This window comes from Diabrotica undecimpunctata, chromosome 1 (assembly GCF_040954645.1).
Source record: "Diabrotica undecimpunctata isolate CICGRU chromosome 1, icDiaUnde3, whole genome shotgun sequence".
In the NCBI taxonomy this organism is placed as follows: Eukaryota; Metazoa; Arthropoda; class Insecta; order Coleoptera; family Chrysomelidae; genus Diabrotica; species Diabrotica undecimpunctata.
Window position 1 is genome coordinate 15,804,972 of NC_092803.1, and position 12,009 is coordinate 15,816,980.

Consider the following 12,009-nt stretch of genomic DNA (forward strand, 5'->3'; position numbering starts at 1 on the left):
TATTTTGTTACTTATATATGATAATATGTTAAATATTTCGTTATATCTTGCCGCTTATATATAGTTTTTTATTCAATTGGCAATTTTTAAGTCAGGTTAAAATAAAGACAACAAGTACTAGATCAAACACGTATAATTGTTTTATTTAAATAAACAAATCAAAAAAACAGATAACATATTTTTAAATATCCAATAGAAAAATCACATTCCAAATAATTCGGATTTGATGCCGAGCTGCAAACAAAAAAGAATAGTATTAAAAATAGATAAAAATTTTTGTCATAATAAGAAATTAGTAAATATTAAAATATTAAAGAAATTGTGAAGTACACAGCCTTCTTATTCTCAATATATTCAAAGCTATCCCCACTATTTTGGGGGCTTCGTCTGGCAGTTGCCTTATCAGGGTCTTGTTAAGTAGTTACATTTGTAGGACATTTACAAAATTGTCTTTTTGCTTTTTAGTTCCATAAGCTTAGTTTCTAATTATTTGCTTTAATATCACAGCGTACACTATCAATCGTATTATTCGGTACTTACACGATTGTCCACTGTATTACTGCACATATGAGAAAGATAATAATGGCCTTTTTGAATTCATTTATCCATTATATACAGCAATTTTCGTATTTACGGGAAATGCAGTTAAAAGTCAGTCCTATTTTTGGTATATATTCTATAATTTTTGAATACATATTTTATGATAAATTATTGTTTTGTTAAGTTCTTCTTTAAAAGCATAGCGTTCATTTGAATCAAACACCTTATCGAAGTCTATGAATGGTTAACTTAACATATTATATTAAGATATTCATTTGACTTTTCTATAATTTTTGTATTATAAAGGTGATATCACAGAATATTAGAATTATTACATCAAAATGATAGCGCTGTCTAGTGCTATCATATTATTTGCTAAAATTATATGTAACAGAATTAAAACTAAAATAAATTATTATATTATCAAGCAAATATATAAAAAAGCTGTTGAATATCATTTAAAAAACTTTGGTACCTACCGCTTTTCCTTCAGTCACTGCGCATGCTCCCACATTGACAGCTGTTACACAGGGATCTGCGACAATAAGTTCTGAAAGAAATAAGTTGAATTATAATTTTTGCATCATTTTAGCATAGGCCGAATGAAAAATACATAATCTTTTATATTACCTGGTTTTCCATGGCAAATTTTGAACACTTTCATCAAGTTTTCGAATAATTCTGCGTCACTTTCTTTAACCTTTTCCATGAGCTTCAAAGTTTGGTCAGAATTCATGGTTCCATCTTCATTTTGCTAAAATAACAAGATATTCATTAATACTATTACCAGTTTAACATTAAACTGAATTTTGACAAAAATTTAAGGTTTTGTACGTATAACTTACGATTTTGAATGCTTTGTAGACACACGAGATCATGCACTTTCCTTCATGACTATCTGGAATTTTGTGAGCCATGATTTGGGCAACATCCTCTGCGAAACAAAATTTGCATTAGATATTTACAAATGCCTAATTTTCAATAGACTCAAAATGGAGAAATATTAAAAAAAAACTAAAGCATTGCCGAGATTTCCTCCGAGAGAGAGAGAGAGCTAGAGAAAAAGAGTAGCCTTATATTATCAACAACTTAAGATATGCTGATCACATAATTTTGCTGGCAATGGATAAAGATGATTTACAGATACTTTTATCAGTTGAAACAGACCTTACAAATATTATGCTTTTCAGTGAATTAAAAATGAGCCTTATTTAAGGAAATCAAAAGCATAATAGAATAAGAATTCTCTTAAGAATACGATTATTACGTTATTATGTCGTTAGCATTATGTTTTATATGTAAAAGGATTGAGACTTTCGAGATATGGGTTTACCTCAGAATGATAAGGATGGACAGAACGTCGAATAAAGCGTTTTTACTTTTTTACAATGTCTTAAGAAAGAGAGATTCTGAATACCATAAAAGTAGTTACTTTGCCCACATGATGAGAAATCTGAAATATAAAGTACTATAAGATAGATGTGACTATTTAGAAAAAATTTGGTCTCAAACGATGTAGAATATCCTGGCTCAAAAATCTTGTCCTGTCATTGATATGAAGTTAGCACCACGGTACTGTTTAGGACGTCTGCAGACAAGTTAAGATCATGCAACAGGTCGATAATGTTATTGAAAGTCAAGGGATTTCCGGTAAGTGCCTAACTGATTGAGATGAATGGGTCACAGCTGATCTAAAAAGTCAGCCAGCTCTGCCAACGAATCTTACCTTTTACGTCCACGAAGATATACGTCGCGTAATGTTCAGACAATGTATGGCGTACTATGGGAGTACGTTATATAGTAGGAGGAGAAAGGTGAAAGGCGGGTTTCGATGCCTTATAATCGGAACACATCAGCGAATCTTTACAAACCTGCACTGAGGCAGCGGGTAAAGTACGCCTCACAACTCCCAACATAAAAGACACACTCAAATCATTGCCCTCATTCTTCCTAGACCCAAATGGTCTTGAATTTGATAGCTTACAGGATCAAGCCAGGAGGGCAGAAGGTGCGAAGAATCTGCGAAGTTTCAAACCTTTAATAACTGAGAATTCATCAATGATATATTTTTCTATTTTTACTCTTGATTTTGTTCCATTCTATAGATTTTTTAAAGCTGTAATGAATGTATAATTTATATTTGTATATATTAAGACTTCACAGAGTCACTGCCGGTAATACATTATATGCTTTGTGCAACTTTACAAAAATGTATTTCTCTGTTACTATCCGTTCTTTTTTCAATGATTTTTTTGAGGCATAATATATTGTCTTTACATGTAAACCTTTTTTAATGTTATTAAGGATGAAGGTCTCGATATTTCTAAGAAATTGAGATTAAAAATTATAAATAACAATTGCCCACACTCAATCTGTATGCTATATATGATCTACACCTAGATCTTCCGATTTGTAGCTCAACCATCTCTACTCCAATTAGAATAAATGTCGTTAATAAAGCCCTACTCACCACTCGTTGCTTTGGTCTCTTGCATACATTTTTCTCCAAATTTCGTAACTTTGTCCATAAATTCTGCAACTAATTTGGGGTCCATCTGAAAGACATGATATAAATTATATTGTTTAAATTAGTAATAAGTTTCTTTTCTAGTTTAAGAAAAACCCGTTCCAAGAAATTAAGGCATTAATAGGAATAGTAAAGAAAATAAAATCATAAGAAGAATCAGTACTAGCAGAAAATACAACTAATACTAAATAAAATGGGAGAAGAAAATTATATCAAAGATGAATGGAACATCTTTAAAATGACAATTACCAATACAGCATAGGAAACATTAGGCGAAATCTGAAGCAAACTAAACAAGGAATTATTTGACCAAGATTGCGAACAAGTTGTAAATAGCAAAACTACAGCTAGGCAGAAATGTCTACAAAGGAACCCCCGATTTAATAGAAGGGCATATAAAGAACTAAGAAAGGATGCAAGGAGAATATATAGAAGGACAAGATACAAATGTTAAATAGAAAAACATAACAAATTATAGACTACAATATCAGAAGAGAGACTAGGACATTTTGCAAGGGAACCAAGAGATACACTCAAGTACACATAACAAGAACAACAGTGTACAGGAACAAATTGGGGCAATTATCAGCGAGAAAGAGGAACTAATAAAAAGGTGAAAGGAGCATTTTCTTAAACACAAAAACAGAACAAAACCAAGGAGAAGAAATAATTCATCACACAGCAGAACAACTAGTTGAGGAACCAACATTGAAAATACGTCATAGAACATCTGAAAAATAACAACGCGCCTGGCACAGATGGAATAACTACAGAACTGATAAAGAATGGTGAGCATGTGTTATGGAAGCGTATCCATAAACTAATCTGTCACATATCAACACTAGAGGTCATCCCAGAGGATTGGAAAGTAGAAATCATACTTCCTATGTTTAAAAGGGGAGATAAACGACGAAAATTACAGGGGCATAACAGTGTTAAATGTCGCCTATAAGATATTATCATTGAATCATTTTCGGAAGAAATAATTAATGAATAGCAATGTGCTTTCCGGAGGTCTTCAATGAAAGTGTTGAATATAACATACTAATTTACAACTTTTATATTGATTTTAAACTGGTGTTTGATGGAGTAGATAGATAAAACATGTTAAACAACTATCCATATTAGAAATACCGAAAAAGTTGACTTTGGAGGGTTTTAATGCCACGGTGAGAATAGATGGAGATATGACAGAGGCATTTAATATTGAAAATGGAGTTAGGCATGCTGAGACCTTATCACCAATACTTTTTAATCTAACTTTGGAAGCTATTATCAGAAAACTAGATACAGTAAGTTAAGTTTTGGATTAAATATTGCACACTACATAAAGCGCTAAAATCGGCAACATTATCTCGTACGAGGTAATTGTAATTTTTCGATTTCCTTCCGATTATGTTGTCATAATAAGCCGCAATGGAAGGGTATTAAGCAAAAAAGCTATAGATTTGAAACGGGAAGCCATGTATTTGGTCTAAATACTGAATAAATGAAAGGAAAACAAAATATATTATTGAGTGCACAAAGGCGAATCGACGTAGATAACATATCTACAAATATGCCTCCACCTTTCCCTACCTAGGATAAATGATAAATAACAGCAACAACGTCAGCCAAGAAATACAAGCACATACTCTTAACGGTAATACATAGAAAAACTTAATGAAAAGTAAGTTATTGAATCGTGAGTCTAAGCTTAAAATTCTATAAAACAGTAATTAGAGCAGTGGTCACATATATATGTGAAACGTGGACCCTTTCAACCACTGATGAAAATCAATTGAGAATACTTGAGCGCAAATATTAAGAAAGATATTTGGACCGACTTTGACCGATTGACTTGGTCACTGAGAAAAAATGCCAGATATTCGAGGTGTAAAAATAATCCAAAAATGGTAACACTGGGAAATAGGAAAAGAGCAAGGCATTGTAAAAGGTGAATAGGCGATGTAGAGAAAGATCTTAAAACCATTAACATCAGGCAGTTGCGAAGGAAAGAATCCGAGAAGACAGAATAAGAGAACGTTGTTAAGCAGCCTAAGACCCACAAATGTTGTAAAGAAGAAACAGAAGAGAGGAAATAAGATCAGACGAAATGACAATGGGAATGCTTAAAAATGGAGACAGTTCCGCAATAAATACTACTCTCGAGACCTTTATCAATCAAATATGACAATAGCAAAATGTCAAATAACTAAAACGAATTAAAGAATATGTTAAGAAAACAAAATTTGTCCGAGACCAACCTAAATAAAAAATCGCCTTCAGAAAGGAATTTACTACGCGTGACCACATACTAGCAATGATAATTCTAATAATTTATTTATTTCATGGAAGTTTTTCATAGAATAAAGCAGAGTAGTTTGCTAATACAGAACTCATAACAAATAATTGTAACAAAGCTACAACAATTAAAATCTACCGAGCACCAGAACAGATACCGAAAAATTACACTGGAAGGAAAAAGGCAATAACATTATTTGTGAATATCGATTAAATCATCTAAAATATGCAGGCAAATAGTAGCAATACCAACCAGACTTAACGGATTGATGAAATTAAAATAAGAGAAGAAAATCAGACTACAGAAATAAAAAGAAGAACAATGCTTGCATGGATGGCATTTGATAAATTGAGTTATATTTTTAAAAGAAGAAATCTTCACAATATTTAAAAACAATAGTTTTTAACCATTTTAAATGGTTTTTATTAAGAGTCACATCTATAGAATATTACGGAAAATTTTGATTTGAATTTGAGCCCTATTTTGAAGGGCAAATGCTTAAAATATAACTAAAGGACAAGCAGTAAAATGGATTAAAGGGCCAGCAAAATATAATAAGTCGGAATACATACAGCAAAATCAAAATGGCTAATATTAGCGTATGAACCTAATTTAGATAGATATATTCTTAAATTAAGTCTTGAACAAAGTTAAAAAATATATATTAAATATAAGATAAAAGTTAAAAGAAAGCTCTATAATATAAGTTAAAAGAAAGCTCTTGGTAGACGCAGAAAACATTGTTGAGGACAAGTTAATCACATCAAATTGAGTTTTTTTAAAGCGAATAAAAAGAATGTGGATAAAAAAATATTAATGGAAAGTCAGAGTTGCCAATCGGGCACGAAAAAACAGGAACGTATTGTAGCCTTATAATAGTTTGGTATTTTACAAAAATTATTTCAAAAAACTTTACATATTTAATTGTAATTTTGAAACTTATATACTTTTTCTAATATTGTTCTGAAGCAATTTTCTTGTGCTATTATAATGCAATTACTTTTTTCATTATATATATATATATATATATATATATATATATATATATATATATATTATATAATGCTTATTCGCAATAAAAATAGTAATTATACTTTTTTTTAGTTTTGGATTTACATAGCCTTGCAGTTTGCCAATAAAAAAATTGATACTTCTAAAATATGACCTAATGTGTCTAAGAAATAATGGAAAATTTATTTTGTTAAAAATTGTCGTAAAAAATCAATGTTAAATTCTAAACTAGAAATAGAAGAAATGTTTAATACTGATGAAATCCAATGTAGTCAATATTTCCATAGTTCTTAAGATTTACAAAAAAATAGTAAGCTGCCAAATTCTATAAAAAAAATTAATTTGAGCTTTGTTAAAATATATCTGACATCATCAGTTGAATTATTAATTCCCTAAAACGATATTTATAGTAATATTTTAATAAAAAGCGTAATTTTAGTTTTTTATTTATAATTTTATATATTTTTTACAAATATCGTTTATTTTTTGATTTTTTCTTATTAAGTAATGTAAAAAATACATACAGTTTGAAAATATGAATAATTTTTAAACCAAAAATCGACTTACGGCTGCTTGTGCGGACACGAAGAATAGGGCAACAATCACGAGGTACTTCATGGTTACTGTTGTTTGAAGTGGTATTCAGCTGTTCAACTTCTGTTAACACAATTTGTTATGATAATATTAACTCTTCTCTGACAATATTTATATGAATCCTTACAACCTTTGGTTCACCCATTATCTAATAATTATAAATTACAAATCTTTTGTTTCCTCAATTACTATCGTCCGTGTAATGCTCATTGCTTTTTAATTCATGTTTTCTGGTGACTGGATAATTTTTTACTTAAATTAATCTTTGGATCACTACCCTTTGATAGTCATTCATTTTAGTATTTACTGTGAAATTAAAACTTCATTTGCAATATTTATTTACTATGATGGACACAATTTGTAATTTTTGCTGATGCAATTTTTTATTTTTGTCCATTTATGATTTCTGTATAGAAATTTTTGTGTACATTTTTTTATGCCTCAACCTCAATGGGTCATTGCCGTAGTACAGTTTCAAATTTTACAGTTTATTTAGTATATTTATGGAATGTAAGTATCATGACCAATTTTTCATATCAGTTCCGTCACTTAATATTGCTTGTAAGGTATCTTGTAATGTATATTAAAGTCTCTCCATGCAATATAAAGGACACTCCAGTAAAATATGGCGAACACTGAGCACAATATCACATAAGTATAACTGTGGTTTTGGTACTGGGACATGAAATTATGATTGGCAGGGATAACCAGACTCATGAACTGAAGAGAAGAATCGGCCTTGGGTGGGCAGCATTTGGAAAACTGAGAGAAACTTTTAAAAGTGAGCTGCCCACATGCCTAAAGAGAAAGGTATTTGACCAGTGCGTCCTCCCAGTCTTGACGTACGGAGCAGAAACACTTACCTTTACAAAAGCAGCAGCTACCAAACTGAGAGTCACGCAAAGAAGAATGGATCGGTCCATGTTAGGAATAACTCTGCGAGACAGAATAACCAACGAGGACATCAGGAGAAGAACCGGAGTGACTGACATCATCGAGAAGATAGCCAGACTAAAATGGAGATGGGCGGGACACATAGCCAGAATGACAGATGGGCGATGGACAAAGAGGTTATTGGAATGGAGGCCTAGGGAAGACAAGAGAAGCGTCGGTCGACCACCTACAAGATGGACTGACGATTTAAGAAGACTCAATAAAAACTGGATAAGAGCGGCGCAAGATAGACGGGGTTGGAAACATGAGGAAGAGGCCTATGTTCAGCAGTGGACTCTTGAGGCTGGATGATGATGATGAATACTGTGATTTTAGTTCACTCTCCAGATGATGTTTATGGGTCATAGCGGTGTGACCTATTCTCAGACGAGATAGGAAGGTTTAATGTATGAGCCCCTTCCCATATCAGTTGGCCCACCTATGGAATTTGCAGTTTAAGTCGATTACCATAAACAAATTATACTCTTCTTGTTTTTATAAGTTCCCATATTAATTAATATGGCATTTTTATTAATATTTATTAAAAACATTACCCTTATGGCTTTTTATTTATTTTCAACAATAACAAAAAAATTCACTAAACTCTGGCTATTCATTCACTTATGCCAACATACGTTGATTTTTTCATAATTACGTTAAATCCAGAGGTAGCTATGGAAAAATGACATCAAAACAATAATATTGTCAGTTAATTTAAAATTTATTTTGTAGTATTGTAAAGCTTTTTTTCGTTTGTGGATTGTACAGTGGGTCGAGATAAAGTTATTGATGAGAAAATTTGTTCAATCATTATTAGATTTTTCATTTCTGAAAAATCAAATTCGGAAATCGTGAATACGTTACAATTGTCACGCTATAGTGTAAGAAATATAGTCAGAAGATACAAAACTACAGGTTCGGTCGTCACAAAACTTAGAAATATACGAAAAAGTAAAATAACCGAAGCAGATCGAAGGGCATTAAGACGCATTATAGTGAAAAATCGACGAGCAAATTATATGGAGTTAAGCGTTTTATGGAGTGACGTTGTTGGAAGACACGTTTCTAAATCAATGTGCCACCGACAGGCCCACAAATTAGGATTTGGTACTTACAAAGTAAGTTTTATAGTTGAAAAAATTAGTACGAAATGTTTTTAATAAATTTCATTTTATTTTAGACCAAGGAAAAGCCACTTTTAACATTACAACAAAAGAAAAATAGACCAAGATCGTCAAAAGAACATAAAGATTGGACTCAGTCGCAATGGGGTTCAATACAATGGAGTGATGAGTCCAGATTTGAAGTGCAGGAAAATGAAGCTTTCCATCCCGACTGTCTGAAGAGAAAAGTCAAATTTCCTGCATCTGTCATGATCTGGGGCAGTATGTCGTCTAAAGGTGTGGGAAAGTTACATTTTATCGATGTGTTGTAATCACGGACAAATATTTAAATACTTTAGAAGAATCTCTTTTACCGATTACGGAATACCGTTTAACATCAGCGACATATTTTCTCTTCCAACAGGGTTGCCGGAACAACTTGGGGTGCTTCTGCAGATACTCTTCGGACCTCTGCTCTAGCTTTGGTTTTTTCAGTGGCAGAATATTGTGCACCAGTATGGCTAAATAGTGCACATACAAGCAAAATCGATGTCCAACTTAACCAAACCATGAGAATAATCACTGGAACAATAAAACCAACGCCAGTGAGATGGCTGCCTACTCTGAGCAATATTGCTCCACCAGATCTACGCCGTACAGCAGCATTAGTGAGAGAGTACCAGAAAATTATAGCCAACGTACAATTACCAATACATCAAGATATCCCAGACATCTCAAAAGAGCACCAGCGACTGAGATCTAGAAATCCTCCAATACGATCTGCCCGAAAAATTGGTAATTCCTATGATATACATAGGCAATGGACAACAAGATGGATGCCAACAGTAGAATCGGACTATATTAAGATATCCACCCCAACTCAGGGTTTCATCGGATCAAATCTGCTCCGGTCCACTTGGGCAAGGCTTAATCGTATACGTACCGGATATGGTAAATGTGCTGATTCGCTGTTCAGGTGGGGTCGTGCAGAAAGTCCACAGTGCGATTGCGGAAAATCTAGACAGACCATAAGCCATTGTGTTTCAGACTGCTTGAATCGTGCCTACCGTGGAAACCTCCAGGACTTTGCGGAATGTTCCCCAGAAGCAATTGAATGGCTATGTAAATTGGACATTAATATTTAGTGTCATTCATTCTGTCATCTTTAGTGTTTAAATAATATATTTAATATATATGTAAATATTATTGTATTTGTATATTTATTGTACTGAGAAAGTCCATACGCTAAATAAATTCCAACAGGGTGACGCAGGTTATCATATCTTAAAAAAGGGTTTCAAATGGATTGAAGACCATGGCATACCACTTCCGGAATGGGTTTCTAACAGTCCCGACTTGTCCCCGATAGAGACTTTGTGGCGCGAAATGAAAAAAGCTTTGAGAAAACATCCTGCCAGGTTTGTCAACGAATTGAAGGAAAAATTGCAAGAAATATGGGATTCTTGTTCTCTAAAATTTAATTTTCTTATCAATCTAACGTTGGGCCAACTGAGATGGGAAGGGGTTCGTAATCGCTTATTTGGAGTTGATTCCCAAGGTAATATCGAATGTTTTACTTCTGGTAGTTTGGATGTTGATTGATTCCACTTTGTGGTTCCAAGCATTGATTACTAAGTTCTTGATTATAGGTTTTACATCTAGATGTTTAATATTCTGGTCTTTACAGCTTTCGGACTCGAGACTGCTAGTTTTACCAACTAGGAATATACTTCTTCATTACCTGCAATTCCAATATTGGAACATCCATATTGGATGTTAAAATCCATACAAAGATGACAATTATGTTCATAGTTCGCAGTTGATTTAATTCTGATTTAATAAGTAGTAGACTTGGATGGGTAGAATAATATAATAATAATATAATATAATATAATAATATAATATTTTTCAGCAGCTATTTTCTTTTGGCATGTTAAAGTAATTACTATTTAAATGGCAATAAGCCACAATTAAAGGTTCAAGTACGTTTATTGACGTTTCAATTTCCACTTCGGAAATCGTTCTCAAAATACAAACATTAGTAAATTAGTAAATTTACAACAAAGGTTAATCCTTTGTCCATTATTACTCCCAGGTATTTGACTTAGCTTATTAGGTATATTTGAAAGATATACCTTTATATAGTAAATTTTACCACTTTTTATTTTTATGATATTTGTACTTTGCAAACCATTCCATTTTAATATCTATATCAATTTTTTATTCCTTCTTTTTATTCTTTGTTTTATGAATATTCTACTTCTGTTTTTTTGGGATTCAAATATTTAAAACAGTGGCGTCATTTTTTTTAAATTTATATTCTTTTCTGTTCTTTTTTGTTGTTTTGTGTCAATCTTTCTTGTGTTTCTAACCTCTGAGGACAACCCCCCTCTAATCTACCATGACTAAGTAACTGAGTAACGATGCCTTCGAGTCACATAGTGTATCAGTGCTAAGTTTACTTCTTAGTAATTTAGTTCATTATGTATGGTCCAATTGGTTCAATCCCCTACCAAGACCAGGCGTCATAATCATTTTGGTTTAACAACCCTGCTTGGATCTAGCCTCCTTAATAATTTCCCTCCAGTCCTTCTCCATCGACAGACCAGACGTTGCGCTTTCAATTTTTTATATCTTTTAGGAGTAATATGGATCAGGTGGCACATCATTTTAAAGGGCATTTCATTTTCTCTCCAATGGTGCCTTAATTTATTATTTTTTGCTCAGCAGTTCGAAAAATCAAAAAACAACAAAAAATCGCGTTCCAAACTTATACAAATAATTAGAAATTGCCTGAAGTTGTAAAAAGAGAACGTTTGACTTTTTTGTTTAGTGGCTTCGACTGGCTCTCTCAGGTGTAAGATCTTTTTTGTCTTAATCTAAACTAAATATACAATGAGGAAAACAGATGGAAAAAATTTCAAAGACAATTAATTTACTATATTTATTGGGACAAAATCAAGCAAACACATTTGCTTTGCCTTACAAATTAAAAAAAAAACAAATCTCAATTCTAC

General features: G+C 32.3%; 1 protein-coding gene across 1 annotated transcript; it reads right to left on the reverse strand.

Moving 5' to 3' along the window:
* Positions 1-115: 115 nt before the first annotated feature.
* Positions 116-7,067, reverse strand: LOC140437879 (general odorant-binding protein 19d-like). The gene is made up of 6 exons (XM_072527678.1): positions 6,930-7,067; positions 3,011-3,095; positions 1,386-1,474; positions 1,171-1,294; positions 1,020-1,090; positions 116-234 (listed from the first exon to the last, which is right to left on the reverse strand). The coding sequence occupies exons 1-6, from the start codon at positions 6,978-6,980 to the stop codon at positions 202-204; spliced, it is 453 nt and encodes a 150-aa protein (XP_072383779.1). The 5' UTR covers positions 6,981-7,067; the 3' UTR covers positions 116-201.
* Between the last annotated feature and the right edge of the window lie 4,942 nt (positions 7,068-12,009).

Bases quoted from the DNA above. Each gene is read 5' to 3' on its own strand.
- LOC140437879 (XM_072527678.1), bottom strand. From the start codon at position 6,980: ATGAAGTACCTCGTGATTGTTGCCCTATTCTTCGTGTCCGCACAAGCA. The intron at 3,096-6,929 runs GTAAGTCGATTT...CATGTCTTTCAG, and splicing joins TCGTGTCCGCACAAGCAGCC to ATGGACCCCAAATTAGTTGC. The intron at 235-1,019 runs GTAGGTACCAAA...TTTTGTTTGCAG, and splicing joins CAGTGACTGAAGGAAAAGCG to CTCGGCATCAAATCCGAATT.